Here is an 18,228-nt window from a genome sequence, read left to right as displayed (position 1 = left end):
GGAAGGAAGGAAGGAAGGAAGGAAGGAAAGAGTAATAGCTTTATATACCACTTCCCAGTGCTTTCCAGTCCTCTCTAAGTGGTTTACAGCCTATTTGCCCCCAACAATCTGGGTCCTCATTTTACCCACCTCGGAAGGATGGAAGGCTGAGTCAATTCTGAGCCAGTCAGGATCAAACTGCTGATAGTGTTAGCCTACAATACTGCATTCTCACCACTGCACCACCACGGATCTTAGAGATAGAGAGCAATAGATAGATAAATAGCAATAGCACTTACACTTACATATTGCTTCACAGTGCTTTACATTCCTCCCTAAGCAGTTTACAAGAATCAGCCTCTTCCCCCAGCAATCCGGGTCCTCCTTTTACCCACCTTGGAAGGATGGAAGGTTGAGCCAACCTTGAGCCTGGTGAGATTCAAACTGACAACTTGCAGGCAGCTGGCAGTCAGCAGAAGTAGCCTGCAGTACCGCACTCTCACCGCTGCGCTACCACGGCTCAGGAGTATGTGTTATTTCTGTCCAACAGCCACGTCTCCAGTCATGTTTACTCAGATATCCCATCGACTTCAACAAGCTCAATCACTCATGGATATTTTTGGCAATTTTCTATGTTGAAAGAGTGGGGGTTTTTTGGTGGTTTTTAAAAAAACATTCCTCTTTTAGAAGAAGGAGAGCTTTCTCTCTTTGCTTACCATCCATGGAAGCCCCAAATGTGTTGACAGAACATGAATTGTTTAAAAAAAAGCAAAAACCTCAACTTCTGGTTCCTCACAGCAGAAAGTGACAAATTTCACCAGAAACCACACATGGCTCGGGAAGTGAGTTGGAGAAGCAGAAATGAAGTCACATGGTACCACATCGGATGTTGCTCATACTAACTAATATGGGATGGCTCGGTCTCCTGATTCTACATCTGAGGAAACGCAACCAACAGGGTGAGAAAGCCGAACAGTTTTCTCTTTGTACATGCCCATGCGTCTCAAGAAAATCTGCTCCATCTCATTTATGACACGAAGTTCACGTAGGAGAATTAGAAACAGCAGAACTGGAGGCAGAGTGAAAAGGGAGATCAGCCTGGAATCCCTACGTCGCCACAAGCGAACTATGCTCAACCCTCCTTGAGTTCCACTGACACTTATCTTAGCAAGTGCCAACCGTTAGGGGAGAAGATTGCTGTGCAAATCTTGAGTTGGTGGCCAACTGAATTTTGATCCCGTGATCACGGGGATGGCTGCAAAGGTCGTAACTGTGGAAAACGATCATAAGCCACTTTTTTTCAGTGCCGGTCACTAAATGAACTGTTGTAAGTGGAGGATTACCTGTATTGGAATATTCTTGGATGAATTGCAGAACTATTGGTGGTGCAGTGGTGAGAGTGCAGTACTGCAGGCTACTGCTGCTGACTGCCGGCTGCCTGCAATTTGGCAGTTTGAATCTCACCAGGCTCAAGGTTGACTCAGCCTTCCGTCCTTCCAAGGTCGGTAAAATGAGGACCCAAATTGTTGGGGGCAAGAGGCTGACTCTATAAACTGCTTAGAGAGGGCTGTAAAGTACTATGAAGCAATATATAAGTCTAAGTGCTATTACTATCTTCCTTCCTTCCTTCCTTCCTTCCTTCCTTCCTTCCTGTTAGAATGTAGCATTGCAGGCTAATTTTGTCCACAGCCTGGAGTTCCATCCTTATTGGCCCAAGGTTGACTCAGCCTTCCATCCTTCCGAGGTGGGTAAAATGAGGAGCCAGATTATTGGGGGGGAATAGGCTGACTCTGTAAACCACTTAGAGAGGACCGCAAAACACCGTGAAGCGGTATATAAGTCTAAGGGCTCTTGCTCTTGGAAACTGATTATTCAATTGTTATCAAAACAGCAAACTTGAACCCACACCCCCAAACCCTCCTGCTCATGTTACCCTCAGCAATGAAACTCCTGCGTTGGACCGAAGAGAGGAGATATATGGAAATTACACATGCAGGATTTACAGAACTGTTCAGGCACGATCGCATCCGGAGTGCACCCAAAAAATAAAAATAAAAAAAATCCCAGCCACACACAAAAAGAGGCAACCACTCAGCACCTAAGTACTTTTAGCCGAGAGGAAGAAGGGATCTCATCTCTCTCTATCTGAGCATCTTAAGGCTAGCCAGCTGGCAGCTGTGATCATTAAAGCCATTATGTTTTTAATCCGAACATGTGACTGCATTTTTCGGGAAAAGAAACGCAGCCTGCTTGGATACCTGTCATACGAGCAGGGGCCAGAGGGCCACTGGGTGTCCCAGAGATAACATAAAATGCTTCCGTTCTACGCTGCCACACTGTTAAACTCCAGCAAGGCAAGGCGCCAAGATCTGAGCAAATTGAAAAACCCGGCAAGGTATTATTAATCTCGTGGTGTCCACGCCAACAGCTTTGTTTACTTCATTTACACAAGAACATTGTGAGAATGAAAAAGAAAAAGAAAAGAAAAAGAGCCAACTGCTCTCAAGAGGCAGCTCATAGAAATAAAATTACAAGATGGTTGACCGGCCTTGGTAGAACGGTGGGAAGCAAAGAAGTCCTTTGGCCCAATAAGTCATCAATGAGGTCACTCAATGACCTCAAGATGGGGTGAAAGGTGACCACAGTCCAATAAATGGAGGGGAGACAGATGCAAATTCAAGGCAGTCAGCATCTGTCGCTAGTGACCTTGATACGTAGAGCCACGGGTTCAGAAAGTTGGAGAAGACTTTTAGAAGGTTTCTGGGTCCAACTGCCAGGTTCAAGCAACCAGGACAGCTCCAAGAATGGTCAATTGGTTTCTTTATTGTCAATCACCACTTTATAAGAATCTGTCATGCCCCTGTCACTCCAAGGAGGAAGCCGAACAGCTGACAGGGAGTGGGAGTGTGGCTCTGTTGACTGTGGAGGAAACTGAGGAAGGGCAAAGTCCAGCTGGGCAGAGCAGGGAAGAGGTAGAACAAGGGAGAGGGAGTTCAGAGGAAGACCCAGGCCCCCTTCATCCTAGGGCACGCAGGGAAGAGCAAGAGAAGAGAGCAATGTGGGTTGTGTGGCTTACGGGGGAGGAAAAGGCCCTGATTCCCTTCATTAGCTACAGCTGGCAACACAGTGTATACAAAAGGCAAGCTGCATGCAGCAGGCTATTGGGAGCAAATGTGACTTTATCTTGGATCGTCGTGGCTTATCTGTGTTCCTGTGTCTTCCCAACTGTGTGAGTTTTGCCGTGCTTTCAAGTCTGAAATTCTTGCTCCTACCCTGCCACACTAATTCCTTCAGTTTGGCTTATTTGGACTTTAAGTTACAGTTTGTGTCTACCTTGTTCGGGACCGAATTTTCTGCAGTCAAAGGCTGTTCCTGGGAGAATTTTTCTCCAGCCAGAAGGTAACCTGGACATTGGGGGCAAAGTTGGAGATAATAAAGGGACTCTTATTGCTTATCTGACTGTGTTGCCTTTGTGCCACACTCCGGGTCATCACAGAATCTCACCAGAGTATCTGTTGATATAGCAGTAATGTGACTGCGGCATTATTGTGCATTTCCCTTGGGAAATCGGACACACAATTCATTTAACAACTCCTTGTTTAGCAAGAGAAATTCTGATTGATTACGATTGTGCTTGTACGTTGAGGGTTATCTGTATTTATATCTATAATAAAGAAGACTCCACAAAACTTCCAAGCGTCCCCCCTGATCCAAAAAGTCTGCCAACTTCCAATACCTATTTGAAAAGGTTTCCAAAGAACTTTCAAAATAAACAAAGTTGAGTAAGGGATGTCTTCATATACTACATTAGATTTGGCTGATGAAGAAGCCAAAGAGAGTTCAATGTGGTTGAACTACTATTTCCAGAAGCTCTGAAGCTATCAGAACGAGTAAAGTTGGATGCTGGGAACTGTGGATCAACCACATCCTAGAAGACAATGGCTTCTTCAACTAGGATGGACCATGTCACACAACTCACCCCACCCAAGACCTGCAATTTGAAGTTAAAACAGGGGTCCATTCTTGGCTTTTCTTTAGTAGGGGGAAGGGAGGCTAAACTGAAACAAGTCACCATTTATGAGAAAGGAACTGATCCGGGGTTGACATTTAAATGATTATTTACAGCTTTAAGATGCAAGCTTAGCTTTAAATTAAATTGACTCTGCAATGTCAATCCTCCACTTCCCTATGAGCTTCTTTCTTTAAGAACAAACATCCCATTCAGCAAAATATTTCACAGACATAATGGGCTATAGATATAGCAGTAATGTGACTGTGGCATTATTGTGTATTAAGTGTAGCCTTGCTCATCCGGACTCCTTATCATTTCACCTGCAAACCTATCATCATTCCAGTCACATAAAAAAAAGTAGGACAACTGAACGTTTCAACGAATGAAACTTCAGAAGATTCCTTCCATCAAGTCTAATAATAAGAGGAAGCTTGGGAAAATATTCCAGGTTAAAGCTTCTCTCCTCAAAACAAATGCTAACATGTCACTTAGGCATTCAAACAATTCAGTTGTCAGGATTCCAGCAATTGCCCCAATTAAATCATGATTCTTCAGCCAAACTTCAATAAACTTCAAAGGATTTATTAGAGGCTACATACTAGCACTGTCCTGTATGAAGCCAACTCTGATATATGCAATTTACAGTCCCCTGTGATCCTGTTTTCTCCCTCCCCACTGGGTGTGTCATAAATCAGATTCTCCAACTGAGCACGTTCACAGGCTGGGTATCATCATTCACATTCTCCAGTTAAATATATTCGTGGGCAAAAGCTCTGGTAGTTTAATTACAATCGTTTAAAGATAAGAGTTGGAGTGTACTTTGGATTTCAAACTGTTGCACTGCTCTTCCAGAGTTCCTTCCTTCCTCCTCCCCACCTTTTTATGGCAACTATAAAACAGGCATAGGAATGTTTTATGAGTTGACATCAGTTAAGAATCTGCTGCAAAAAATAAGGTTGTTCTTGCTCACAGGAGGAAGGAAATCCATTGGAATGAAGACTAAGTGTAAGAAAAGAAGAGCGAGAGACAGGGGTCGGAGTTAAGAAGGTAATCAGCCTAGAGTCTTTACAGTGTCACAGCTATCCCAAGTCCAGCCTCCCCTGAATTCCCTTGGCCCTTATCTACTGTAGCACCAATTTACTATTGACTGTTAGTTGACTAGATTACTCGCACAGGTAGTCTTCGACTTACGAACACAAGTGAGCCCAGAATGCCCGTTGCTAAGCAAGACCATTGTTAGGTGAGTTTTGCCCCATTTTAAGGCACCTTTCTTGCCTCCATTGTTAAATGAACCAATGCAGTTATTAAGCTAGTAACACGGTTGTTAAGTGAATCTGGCTACCCCATGGATCTTGCTTGTCAGAAGGTCGCAAAAGGGGATCACATGGGCCGCGGGATCACAGCAACGGTCATAAAGACGAACCGGTTGGCAAGCGTCTGAACTTGGATCCCAGGATCACGTGGGCGTTGCAAAGGTCGTTAAGTGTGAAAAACGGTCGATAAGTCACTTTTCTCAGTGCCCTTGTAACTTTGAACAGGTCACTAAATGAAGAGTTGTAAGTCGAGAACTGCCTGCAATGGGTACAGATCCTTGTCATTCTGGAGGCCATCAATTTCAGGAGCCATTCGTGGTTGATATTTCAGGAATGGAATGAACTACCTTCAGATCTGAAGATAACTTTTGATATAGGTAGAAACAATCATTTAAAAAAATGGTGTATAGCAGAGATTCCTTGATGGTAACTGCAACTGTTTTCCTTTCCCTGCTAATTTTCTGGAATAGGCAATTAGCTTTGTACCTCCTTGGGACATAAATATACCCAATAATTATTGCATCTTCTTCCCCCCTATGTACTTTCTCTTAATGTTGTGGTTAGCCGGCAGCAGATGCGGATGGCTGAGAAAAGCGATGATTCTGATGAGGGGCCAGGACCATCAGGGAGTGGACTGCTGCCTTCAGAGATTGTGGGGGCTGGCAGCAGCAATGAGGATGTTCCCGAGGAGCCTGTGCCAAGTGCGTGCGCGCGCAGGATTGCTCGCAGGAAAGAACAATTACAGCAGCACAGGCGACTCGGGAGTAAGGCTGCAAGGTAATACCCTCGAGAGGATAAAAGCCAGGTTTGAAAAAGCGTTCTTTGCAGAAAGCAAAGAAGCTCTGAAGCTCAACTGGTGGACATCTTAGTTCGGTGTTTGGAGAATCTTGCAAATTAGTTCTTATATCTGGGTTTTGGGCAGCATTGACGAACACCTCGCTAAGGCTCTTTCTTGTTGGAGCTAATTAGGAGAAAGCAGCCTTTTATCTGTAAAGGAACAAAAATCGTTATTAAACCTTAAAAGGTGGGGGCTGCTGCCTTTGTTGTGTTTGCTCTTTGGAAACCCGGTTGGGTCAGAACACTTAATGATTTCTTAGAGTTCCTTCCTCTGCATGCTCAATGATGCTTTAACTTAATTTTTTTCCCCCTGGCATTCACACCTGGACACTGGAAAGAAACCGAGATTCTCCCCACACTGGTTTTCAGCGTGCTTTAGTATTGTGATTTAGATGGCAACACTTCCAAAGTCAGGATTACAGAGAAAGAATATTGCCAATTAATAACAGCAATTATTCTCCGAAAGCTGTTATTGGCCCTTCGCAAAACACAATGCCTAACAATGTTTGCACTGATCTGAGAAGGAAATTGTGTGCTTGCTACAAAATAAAGACAAACTGAAAAACATTCATTACGGGTTTGATGTTATTACGGCAACAGTAATTAAGCTTTGAAAGTCTGAATCTTCAGCTGGTGAGTGAGGGAGGAAAGAAGGAAGGTAGAGGGAGGGAAGGAAGAAGAAAACAAACAAAGAGAAGAAGGAGAGAAAGGGAGGCAGGGATGGAGGTATAATAAAGGAGAATATTTATAGTTCAGGGTTGAAATGAGGAGTCCTTGGTGCTCTCTGAACTTGGTTGTTTTCTTGCAGACGTTTCATGAACCAACTAGGTAATACCATCAGTGTTAGAAGGGAGTGAGGTATGAGGAGGAGGAAGAGGAGGAGCAGGAGGAAGAAGAAGAAGAAGAGAAGGAGGAGGAGGAGGTGGAGGAGGAGGAAGAAGAATCTCTGAAGCTTTGTTTTTTTTCTCGCAGATGTTTCATTATCCAAACTCAAGGTGGCAAACAGAACTAATACTCCTCTGGAGATCTTTTTTTTTTTCTTCCAAAGCAAAAGAAAATAAATACCTCATTGGGGAAAACATTTATTGAGTAAGTAGGCAGAGAAAATAATCTGCATCCTTTTCTAAAATGAAAGTTAGAACTCTCCACTCCATTTGTGCGTTGTGCAATACTTGTGTCTGGGGTGGGGTGGCGGGTGGGGAGAAGAGTGTGTGACTGTCAAATTCACAACCTGTTCTAAGCTTTTCCACGACTGCAGCGTACCAAACCTTAGCTGTTGATTTTTTTTTTTTTAAATCACACATCTGTTAGCCTGTTCAGACTCTGTAGCACTCATTTTCACTTCTATTTCGCAACTCAGCTAGTGGGAATTAAGAATACCCTGATGCCGTCTGGGTACATACTCAATTCACACACGATTTCCTTTTTGGAATAAGACCTATGGGGGCACAAGAAAGGAGTAAAGGTAACCTTCGACTTACGACTGTCAACTCATAGAACATTTTGTATACACGTTTTATAGTTGATAATAGAAAGAAAGTTTCAAAGTGCAGGCGGCAGCGTGGAATCGAAAGTACATTCCATTCATATTTTCTTCAGAGACTGATTAGATGACTGAAGCTTCTGCCAGGAAAAAATCTAATCGGAGAGCATGATTGATGACTCTTGGCTATGGACGTGTTTCGTTAGATGATACATCCAGAGGGGTGGGGGGAAAATAGGATCAAGGGTGACTGTGAATTGCTTATCTCAGAGTTGACCAAGCCCAGGTAAATGCCGGACATAGAATGTTACCTTCAAATAAACCTTTTTTAGTTTTGGGAGTGTGGCTCGAGGCTCATGATTGAATTGGAGTAACTGCCGGAATCCTGACAACGACCACAATGGAGACCAACATTTCTGTGGCTTAAACGAGATGTTCGTTGTGTGAGTTTTGCCCTATTTTGCTACCTTCCTTTGCCACGGTCATTAAGTGAATCCATGAAGCTGTTAAGTCAGTAACCCGGTTGTTAAGTGAATCTGGCTTCCCCGTTGACTTGGCTTTGTCAGAAGTCATAAAAAGGGGGATTACTGAGGGACACTGCGACCATCGTAAATACGAGACAGTCGCCAAGCGGCTGGATTTTGATCACGTGACCGTGAGAATGTTGTCGGGAAAACGGTCATAAGTCACTTTTTTTTTCCAGAGCCGTTGTAATTTCAAATGGTCACTAAACCAACTGGTATAAGTTGAGGACTATCTGTATACTGATTAATTGATAAAAACTAAAACTAAGAAAAAGAAAAAAAAGAGAAAAAAAAATCAACGGGTTCCAAATGCCACACATTCTACCTCTCCATATATTTATATGCTTAGAAAGTTCCTTTTTTCCCCTCATTCAGATCCCGATTTTATTTTTCTTCCATTCATTCAACCATGCCTCGTCCGTTAAAGAGTTTGCCAGCAATTTTCTTGGCAAGACTTTTTGACAGGCGGTTTGCCGTTGCCTCCTCCACCCACCTGACTTCAGTGCCTAGGCTGGGTCTAGAATTTACCATCACCTGGTGATCGGCCCAAAGCTACTCAGCTGACTTTAATGCATAAGCTGGCACTAGAACTCACCGTCTCCTGGTGATCGGGCCAAAGTCACCCAGCCGGTTTGCATGCCTAAAGCAGGACTAGAACTCGCCGCTTCCTGGTGATTGACCCAACGTCGCCCAGTCAGCTTTCATGCTTAAGGTGGGACTAGAACTCACGGTCTCCTGGTATCTTAACCGGTATACCAAACTGCCTCTGGGGTTGGGTTTGTTTGTCTGAAGGCAATGCAATTGGCCTTACCATATATATTCATTCATTCATTCATTCATTCATTCATTCATTCATTCATATATATATATATATATATATATATGAATGAACAGGATTCATTTGAAGAGCGAGGAAGAGGCACAAGGCATTTTACGGATCCATGATATCAGAGCCCGATTGCAAAAGAAAAAGGAGGAAGTACCAGCTTATAAGACAAAGCTTATAATGCCCCCACCTCCATTAAACTCACGTTCCCCCTCCCTCCCAGTTACTATGGCAGCTTCCATCCCATCCCATCCAAGTCAATTGAGCCATACTTCCCACCTCCAGCATTCCCTAGAAGGAGAAAGGCGCGTTAGGTGTGCTTGCTGCCTCGACTCATTTATACGAATAATAAAGATGAGGATAAAACGACATTAAGAGAAATTAAATCAAGATTGCACCAAGGGGCCAAGTTCACCTGCATCGAAAGCGGCTTCCCTACCAAATCCAGATGAACTAAAAAAAACCCTAAGCACAAGGGCTCCCCACCAACAACAACTGTTGCCAATCACACACACACACACACACACACACACACACACACACACGCCCCTGACATGAAAAGCCTTCATGTGAACATGCAACAGGAACCCCAAAAAAAACCCACCCCAAACCCCACAACTGATGAGTGGGAAAAATCTGGATGTCTCCACCACAAACGCATCCCAAAATAATGAAGTCTCCAAAGAGGGCTTCTAAAAATAGGGAGCGCTATTATAAAGCGGTTCCTTCCATCATCGCTTCTTAACTAGGCGCTCCACAACTGGGCTCCGGGGATCAGGCTTTTCCTTCGGGGAGCCATTGCCTAACAAACCTCGAAGGAAACGCAGCGTTGTCGAAGCACAACTCTTCACACACTATCACGCACGCATGCAGAGAAGGCCGTTTCCCCGGGCTCCGACAAGCTGTTTGCTCTGCTGCCTATTTCTAGCACAACGAGCAGAGGGCGGAATGAATACAGAGATCTTGGGTCGTTTGGCAGGCCGTTCATACGTGATGCTTCAGGACGAGAGTAGCAAGAGCTTTCACGGAGCTTTTACAGCCCTCTCTAAGTGGTTGACAGATTCGACCTCTTTGCCCCCAACTATTTTGGGTCCTCATTTGACCCGCCTCAGAAGGAGGGAAGGCTGAGTCCAAGGTTGAGCCTGGTGAGAATCGAACTGCTGGCGGTGGGCAGAGTCAACCTGCAATACGGCATTCTAACCACTGCACCACCAGGAAGGAGAAGGAGAAAGGGAATAAGAGAGGAAGGAAGGAAGGGAGGGAGGGAGGGAGGGAGGGAGGGAGGGAAGGAGGGAGGGCAACAGCAATAGCACTTAGACTTATATACCACTTCACAGTGCTTTACAGCCCTCTCTAAGCAGTTTACAGGGTCAGCCTCTTTGTCCCCAACAATCTGGGTCCTCATTTTACCCACCTTGGAAGGACGGAAGGCTGAGTCAACCTTAAGCCTGGTGAAATTCAAACTGCCAGATTTGAGCTGCAGGCAGCCGGCAGTCAGGCAGAAATAGCCTGCAGTGCTGCATTCTAACCACCGCACCACCGTGGCTCAATAAATTACCTTCAGATCTGAAGGTAACTTTCCAGTGTCTAGTGATGGAAATGGGGTGACTCCTGAGGTCATCAAGACCAACCCCTGCTCAGTGCTGGAATCCAGCTTAAAACATCTCCTAAATCAAGAGTCTTCAAACTTGGCAAGTTTGAGACCTGTGGACTTCAACTCCCAGAATTCCTGAGCTAACATGACTGGAGGAGGAATTCTGGGAGTTGGAGTCCACAAGTCTTAAAGCTGTCAACTTTGAAGACCCCTGATCTACATTATCTATCTTCTATCTCCCTGTGTCCCTATCTATCTCCCTATCTATCTATCTATCTATCTAACGCAAGGGTCTTCAAACTTGGCAAGTTAATGACTTGTGGACTTCAACTCCCAGAATCCCTGAGCTAACATGACTGGAGAAGGAATTCTGGGAGTTGAAGTCCACAAGTCTTACAGCTGTCCAGTTTGAAGACCCCCTGGACTAAATGGCTATTTAGCTTCCACTTTCTTCACTGTCCATCATAGTCAGGATTCTGTACAATCGTTATGTCCCTCAAAGCCGAAGAAGATCTTCCAGAAGAAGGATGACTTCCTGTAGTTTCTTTATAGCCTTCCTCTATCTCAGTATTACTCAAACATGGCCACTTTAAGACCGCATGGACTTCAACTCCCAGAATGCCAGCATGGCTGGCTGGGGAATTCTGGAAGTTGAAATCCACGGGGTCTATCTGCCCTTACAATTGGGACAGACCACAACTCCCAGAAAGCACAACTGCCGTTCCAATCCCTGCCAGAAAGCCATTAGAGTAATCGCCCAGGTGGACATCTAAAGGCAGCTGCATTTAGCCGTACGTTTCCTCTTAAATACTTCTAAGAGCAAAGAAAAAAAATAATGGGAAAGCCACTCTAATGCTTCCCACCATCATCGTCTCTCGTTCTTTGCTCCTTTTCAGCTGGCCTAATGCACAGCCATTCTTGCAACGGTGAGAAGAAACCACGATCGATCGCAAGGTTTCCATCACTGGGTTGACAAGAAAAACCAGTGTGGAAAAAAACAGGTAGCCCGGTTCATTTCTCAGAGATCAAACACCGCCTTGCCAGATTACTCAGCAGTCTGATTAAGAGAGGTGGAAATTAGTTGAAGAAAGATGATTGCTATGTAGGAATTAAACCTAAAGAGGGTTTATAAAGAGTAATTAGGACTGCAGAAAAAACAATTGCTACCAACCTGCCTTCTTCCATCGAGGACCTGTATACTGCACAATTGTCAGATACCTGACAATCAGCTGGCTGGCGGGAGGCACGCACGCATGTGCAGGGCGCCTGATCTGGGGTGACGGCTCGCGTGATGGCAGAAAGGGTTTTGCGGGCCACTTCCGGCCTGCATGCCATAGGTTCACCGTCACGGGTCTAGCCTACCGAAGAGAAGGATTAGGGGTGACATGATAGCTGTCTTCCACGGAGTGGTGCGGTGGCCTAGAGGTGGAGCTGTCGCCTCACAATCTGGAGGCTATGAGTTCGATCCTAGGCAGAGGCAGATATTTCTATCTCTGGGCTCACTGAGATTCTATCGGCCGAACGGAACTCTGCACTGGTGACAGGAAAGTCATCCAGCCAGTAAACACACTGCATTCAGTTTCCCAGGCTCCACCTCGCAAGGGATTATGAGGTGATTAAAAGGAGATGATGATGATGGCTGTCTTCCAGTATTTGAGAAAAGAAGGGGTTGACCTACTGTCTAAAGCAGGGGTCTCCAACCTTAGTAACTTTTAAGACTTGTGGACTTCAACTCCCAGAATTCTCCAGCCAGAGAAACAAGAAACAATGAGCGGAAGCTTGTTGAAGAGAGACACAAGGTATGTATACGAGGTCTTCTCCTGCCTTGAGCAAGGGGGTTGGACTAGAAGACCTCTTTGGGTCCTTCCAGCCCTATGAGGATTCCAGGAACTAGTCTGCATACGGTAAGGCGAGGGATGGGAATGAGATCCGATCACAGGACCACCGCAAAAAAATGTGCCTCTGTTATTTATCACAATTATGGTTTCGTTTCCGGCATCTTTAACTCCCTCTTTCAGACAAGCTGGAAATGTTTTCTTGACAAGGCAGCTCCAGCTTGCATCCATCATAACACTATATATCTGAAAATTTAAAACCGTTTCAGCGATTACAGGAAATAGAAGTCAACTGGAACGGATTAAGTGCTTCCTATCTTTTTTTTTTTTTTTTTTAAAAAAAGAAACATAACGAGAGCAAGACAGACGGGGTTCCTGGAGAAATGATTTTGAGGGTGAGGGGAGGGGAGGAAAGAGATTTTCGGGGTCTTTCCCAAAAAGAGGACTATGGGAAAATGGATCCCAGCAAGAGAAATTGTTCCCAGCATTGGCTTCCATCAGCAATAGAAAAGCAAGACAGCTTACGGTCAACTTTTGCATTCGAGTCACTGGGTGAACTGCCAATCTTCAGGTCAACCTGAGAAGCTAGATTTCTCTCTTAGGTGAGCCAAAAGCCTTCACCGAAGGCTGAGGAAGCTTTGACAATATGCAGTTCAGAAGCATCCGATGCTATGATCTCACTAAGCCTACGACAGTGGTTCCCAGTCTGGGGATCTTGAAGACGTATGGACTTCAGCTCCCAGAATTCCATGTGTTGAAGATGGTCAACCCATGGATTTCTGGGAGCTGAAGTCCATACATTGCCCACATTAGATCCATTACATCACATCGTTACATTACATTACATCAGAGGAATTGGACTATCGTACCATCCTTTTCTTCAGAAAAGGAGAAACCAGGGGTGGGATTCAACATTTTAAACAACCGGTTCTGTGGGCGTGGCTTAGGTGGTTGGCGTGGCTTGGTGGTCATGTGATTGGGTGGACATGGCTTGGTGGACATGTTATTGGATGGGGGTGGCCAACTCAATATCACTCACATCGAGGCACGCATCTCCTCGCCTGGCCTCTCGTGACTGTGGGGATGCTGCAACAGTCGTAAGTGTGAAAAATGGTCATAAGTCACTTTTTTCAGTGCCACTGTAACTTTGAATGGTCACTCCACACCAGCAAAGGAGGGGGAAAAAAACTCCAGAGATGTTCCTGAGACAGGGAGTCTAGTCCTGCCAAGAATGTAATAAGGGTTAACGGAGAGGCAGTTTCTGTAAGCAACACCAGAATGTTTCCTTCCTGCCTTCCTTACAGGATTAGCCCAGGAATTTCTTCTAACAACCGGTTCTCCAAACTGCTTAGAATGTTAACAACTGGTTCTAGTGAATAGGTGAGAACTGGTAGAACCACACCCCTGGGAGAAACCCTATATGGGGGAAACATATTGGCTGGGGAATTCTGGGAGCTGAAGTCCACACATTGTCCACATTAGCTGCCCAAAGGAATTGGACTATCGTACTGTTGGGCTATCTGCTAAACTAAAGCTAGGTCATGGCACCCACTTCAAAGTGAATCAGGAAGCCTGTAATTGTGGAGTCTGTCTGCAAGAACAAAGAATGCTTATCCACAGGACAAATGCCTGTGTAAATCTTGTAACAATCCTGGCTAATTGGACAGCTGATAAAACTAACCAACTTGCAGACCTCAGCTAAAAGTTAGGCCTGCAGCAAATCAAATGTGAATTAGACGATTCCTAGGGCATTCATTAGCCAAGACTTGGGGATCGGGACAGCTAGAGACCAAGAGAACAAATTGTAGAATCATGACTAAAATGTTTATCAGAGGATATTTCTTATTATCTCACTTTGACCCACCTTCTCCTTTAGCGAAAATGTATAAAACTTGCTCAATCTTTTGTTCCTGGCTCTTGGCATTTTGACCAGGAGCCCTTTTCCTTGGAGTAAGCACTCCAATAAAAAGCAATCACCCTGTGCACCTTGTGCCTGGCGTCTATCGTCGGCTTTGGCACCAGGCTCAGACCTGAATTGGGGACAACAGTAGCATCCCTTTCTTCAGAAAAGGAGAAACCCTCTATGGGAGAAGCATGCTGGCTGGAGAATTCTGTCCATGTTGAGGAACCCTGGCATCTAGGATCTGGCTTCCAGAAACGAGAGGAGAATTCAGATGAAGTCTGCGCCTGCTTCCCACCTCCTCCTCAAGCCTGCCTATCCCACAGGCAGACGATTTTAAGAAGGTCCTCAGACGTCAATCAAGCTTGACAACACAACCATGTAAAAGAGACTCATTAACCTTCTATGATGAATGCCCACATTTCCCGCACACTGTGCCAAAACGAGACGTAAACCAACACCAAGCTCCATCCTCAATGGTCCGTGATGTCTGGCTGACAACCTGTAGCCCAAATCCTCTAGTTTGCTTCCAGTTTTAACCCGGGATCTATTCCGGGAAAAATAAATAAATAACGCAGATTTTGCTATATTTTGGTCCTCTGGCATTTCAATGTCATTGAGGCAATTTAGGGTGGGTGGGTGGGGGTGGAATCAGGGATGCATGGAAGTGCCACCAAAGTGTCAGGGAAGTAGCTGGGTGTCTCTCTTTCTCTACAAAGGAGGGGAAATGCAAGTTGCAGAAAGCAGAGTAGCCTCTGAGTTAACAAGAAGCAGCGTTCAAACCAAACTGACATTTAGCAAACAACTAACTAGCTTACACAAAAGAGGTTGCATAAACTTAGCCTGGGTTAGCTCCCCCTCTCTCTTCCTCTCCTCCCTCTCTCTTTCCCTCCCCCCCTCTCTCTTTCCCTCCCCCTCTTTTTCCCTCCCCCTCTTTCCTTCCCCTTCTTTCCCTCTGTCTCTTTTTCCCTCCCCTCTCTTTCCTTCCCCTTCTCTTTTTCCTCCTCTCTTTCCCTCCCCCACCTCTTTTCCTCTCCCCCTCTGTTTACCCCCTCTCTCTTTCCCTCCCTCTCTTTCCCTCCCCCTCTCTTTTTCCCTCGTCTCCCTCTTTCCCTCTCTCCCTCCTTATCTACCTACCTACCTACCTACCTACCACCTATCTATCGCGCTCTCCTGTCCAGCTTCGCGGGTCGTGTGAATCCAACCACACGGGCTGTGGAGGGGGGTGGGGGGAGACCGCTAGTTCAGCTCAATAAATAAACGTGCTTAGGCGGGGAGGGCGCAATCCCGAGATAAAAAAAACGCTCTTTGCCTGCTTGCAAAGGAGAAAGCGAAAGAACGCGGCTCGTTCTATATCTTTCCTCGCCTTAGTAAGATTCCCCCCCCTCGAGCTCCGGACTTAACTACCGGAGCGGTTTCTTTCCTCTTTCCTCTCCGCTGCTACGCTGGTTTGCTAACGTTTTAAGACAGCTTGAGAGTAGCAAGTTGGTAGGTAAGCAGGCAGAATCCACCCCCCCCCCACCCCAACCAACTCCTCTCCCCCTCCCCACCAGCCCCAAAACAAGCGCTTTGCTACCAACTAAAGCGTCTCTCCGGGAAATCTCCGGCGTGCGTCGCCCGTCTCTCCTCGGGTCAACCCGACCTTCCCGGTGCTTTGGAAGTCTCCACGTGGGGGGGGGAGAGGAGAACTCTCTCTCTCTCTCCAAGGGGTCGAGCCCCACCTCGGCCCTGCACCCTCCAACGCCCAAGGAAGGGGAGGGGGGGCAGAGAGCCAAGGTGGCCAAGCTGGAACACCCTCTCCCCCGGCCCAAAGGTCCCCTGCCCAGAGAAGCCTCATTCTTGCCCCTCCCCGTCCTTTCCCAAGGTTGTGCACGGCCGGCAGCATCCTCAGCCCCTGGGGAAGGGGATGGTGGTGGTGGTCCTCCCCCCCAGCCGCCCTCTCTACATCCCCCTCCCCCCGGGAAGAGTTCCCCCCTCCCCCGGCTTTCCACGGGCGCCCCTTTCCCCTCCTCTCCTCTCCTCTCTCTTCTACTCACCATCATCGCCTTGCCGCGGAAAGCGCCGGCCGCGCGGCGGGGTTGCGGCGCCCGGGGCCCGTCGCGGCTCTCCAGGTCTCGCTTCTCTCGCCGGCGGCTGCTGCTGCTGCTGCTGCTGCTACTGTGGCCGCTCCGGCTGTTGCTGTTGCTGCTGCCGGCGGCGGCGAGGGCGCCTCTCCGCGGAGGCTGCTGCTGCTGCTGCCGTTGCTGCTGCCGTTGCTGCTGCTGCTCGTCGGCCGCATCCAGGCTGCTGAAATTCCACACCAGCAGCGTTTGCACCAGCAGGACGGTGAGCGCCAGCAGCAGCGCCGAGTGCGAGCGCCGAGCCAGCCGCCGGCTGCACGGGGAGGCCACCCCGGCCGCCGAAGAAGAAGAAGAAGAAGCCGCCCCCGTCGCCCCCGTCGCCGCCGCCACCATCGCGCAGCGCAGCTTCTCTGCTGCTGCTGCTGCCGCTGCCGCCGCCGCTGCTGCCGCCTTCGCTTTTGCTCGCCCCGGCCGCTGCCAGCCAAGCCAGCCAGCCCAGCCAGCCAGCCAGCCAGCCGCCGCCGCCCGGAGTTTTGCAGGCGGCTGGCGAGACGTCAGCAGGAGGCGGAGAAGAGGCGAGGCGAACGCAGGCCCGGCGCTGGGGCAGCCCCCTCCTCGCCAGGCGTTGGAGGGAGGAGGAGGAGGAGGGCTCGGCTGGCGCGCCGGGAGGCGGTGGGCCAGCAAGAGGAGGAGGAGGAGGAGACGCCGCAGCTGCTCCCGGAGCCTTAGCTATTCGCTCGGTCGGAGGGGCGTGTGTGTGTGTGTGTGTGTGTGTGTGTGTGTGTGTGTGTGTGTGTGTGTCTGGACGCGCGTGGGGAGGTTCACACGTGACGGGATTCTCTGCCTCTTAAGCCATCCGGGTGGCGGCGTCTCCGCCTCTTAACCACGCCGCAGCTGCTCCCGGAGCCTTAGCTATTCGCTCCGTCGGAGGGGTGCGTGTGTGTGTGTGTGAGTGCGTGTGTCTGGACGCGCGTGGGGATGTTCACACGAGACGGGATGAGGTCTCTACGCCGCTGCGATGGCGGGCAGAGGCTTGGGGTAGCCTCGGCTGCTCCTGAAGCCTCCCTGGTGGCATCTCTCTGTCTCTGTCTCTCTCCCCCCCTCCCTCCATCTCTCTCTCTCTCTGTATGTATGTATGCACCCTTGTGTGTTCACACGTGAAAGGGATTTTCCCCCAACTCACCCTGATGGCAAGCAGAGGTTTGGGTGCTGTCCACACCACAGCTCTTCCCGAACCCTCACAGGGGGCAGAGCTATGTACTATGGGTGCTGTTGACATGTGTGTGTTCACACATGAAGGGGTCCAGGGTCTCTAACCCACAGCGGCTTGGGTGGGGTACCCTTAAACACGGCTGCAACAGAGGATCAAAACTCGGACTGTGGAAATGTGGATGAGCCACCTCTGGGCTTCCCAGCTGCCTGGCAGAGTCTGGCCTCCTCTAAGCAAGTTGGATGTCAGTTCCAGAAATAGATGATCATCACCGCTGGTCTGGTACTGCCAACTGCTGGTGGGGAAGAGCGTAGAAGTGGGCAATTTATTTTGAATATATATATATATTCTGAAATATATTTTGAAATATATATATATATATTTTCTTAAGTTTTCGCAGGTACTTACATGTATGGCATTCAGCTTCGTTCGGGTATTTTCCCACGTCATTGTAGTTGTGCTTTTAAAGTTGTAGCAACGTTTCGGCAGAATCTCATCTGCCATCGTCAGGCTTCTGTATAGTGTTCATCTGTGAGTCCGGCTTATATATGTATATGTGTGTGTGTATATATATAGATAGATAGATAGATAGATAGATAGATAGATAGATAGATAGATAGATAGATAGATAGATAGATATAGATATAGATATAGA

At 47.4% G+C, this 18,228-nt stretch overlaps 1 protein-coding gene across 1 annotated transcript in view; it reads right to left on the bottom strand.

Moving 5' to 3' along the window:
• The window catches only part of XYLT1 (xylosyltransferase 1), a 128,160-nt gene extending 111,155 nt beyond the window's left edge, over positions 1-17,005 (bottom strand). The window contains exon 1 of the mRNA XM_026704253.2: positions 16,340-17,005. Within this exon, the coding sequence (XP_026560038.1) occupies positions 16,340-16,756 (417 nt within the window). The 5' untranslated portion in view covers positions 16,757-17,005. The remainder of the gene's footprint in view (positions 1-16,339) is intronic.
• Between the last annotated feature and the right edge of the window lie 1,223 nt (positions 17,006-18,228).

The sequence above is a fragment of the Pseudonaja textilis genome, chromosome 14 (assembly GCF_049901715.1).
Source record: "Pseudonaja textilis isolate UNSWEBS1 chromosome 14, rPseTex1.2, whole genome shotgun sequence".
NCBI lineage: Eukaryota > Metazoa > Chordata > Lepidosauria > Squamata > Elapidae > Pseudonaja > Pseudonaja textilis.
The sequence above is the reverse complement of the archived record's forward strand: the minus strand, read 5'-3'. Positions and strand labels throughout refer to the sequence as shown.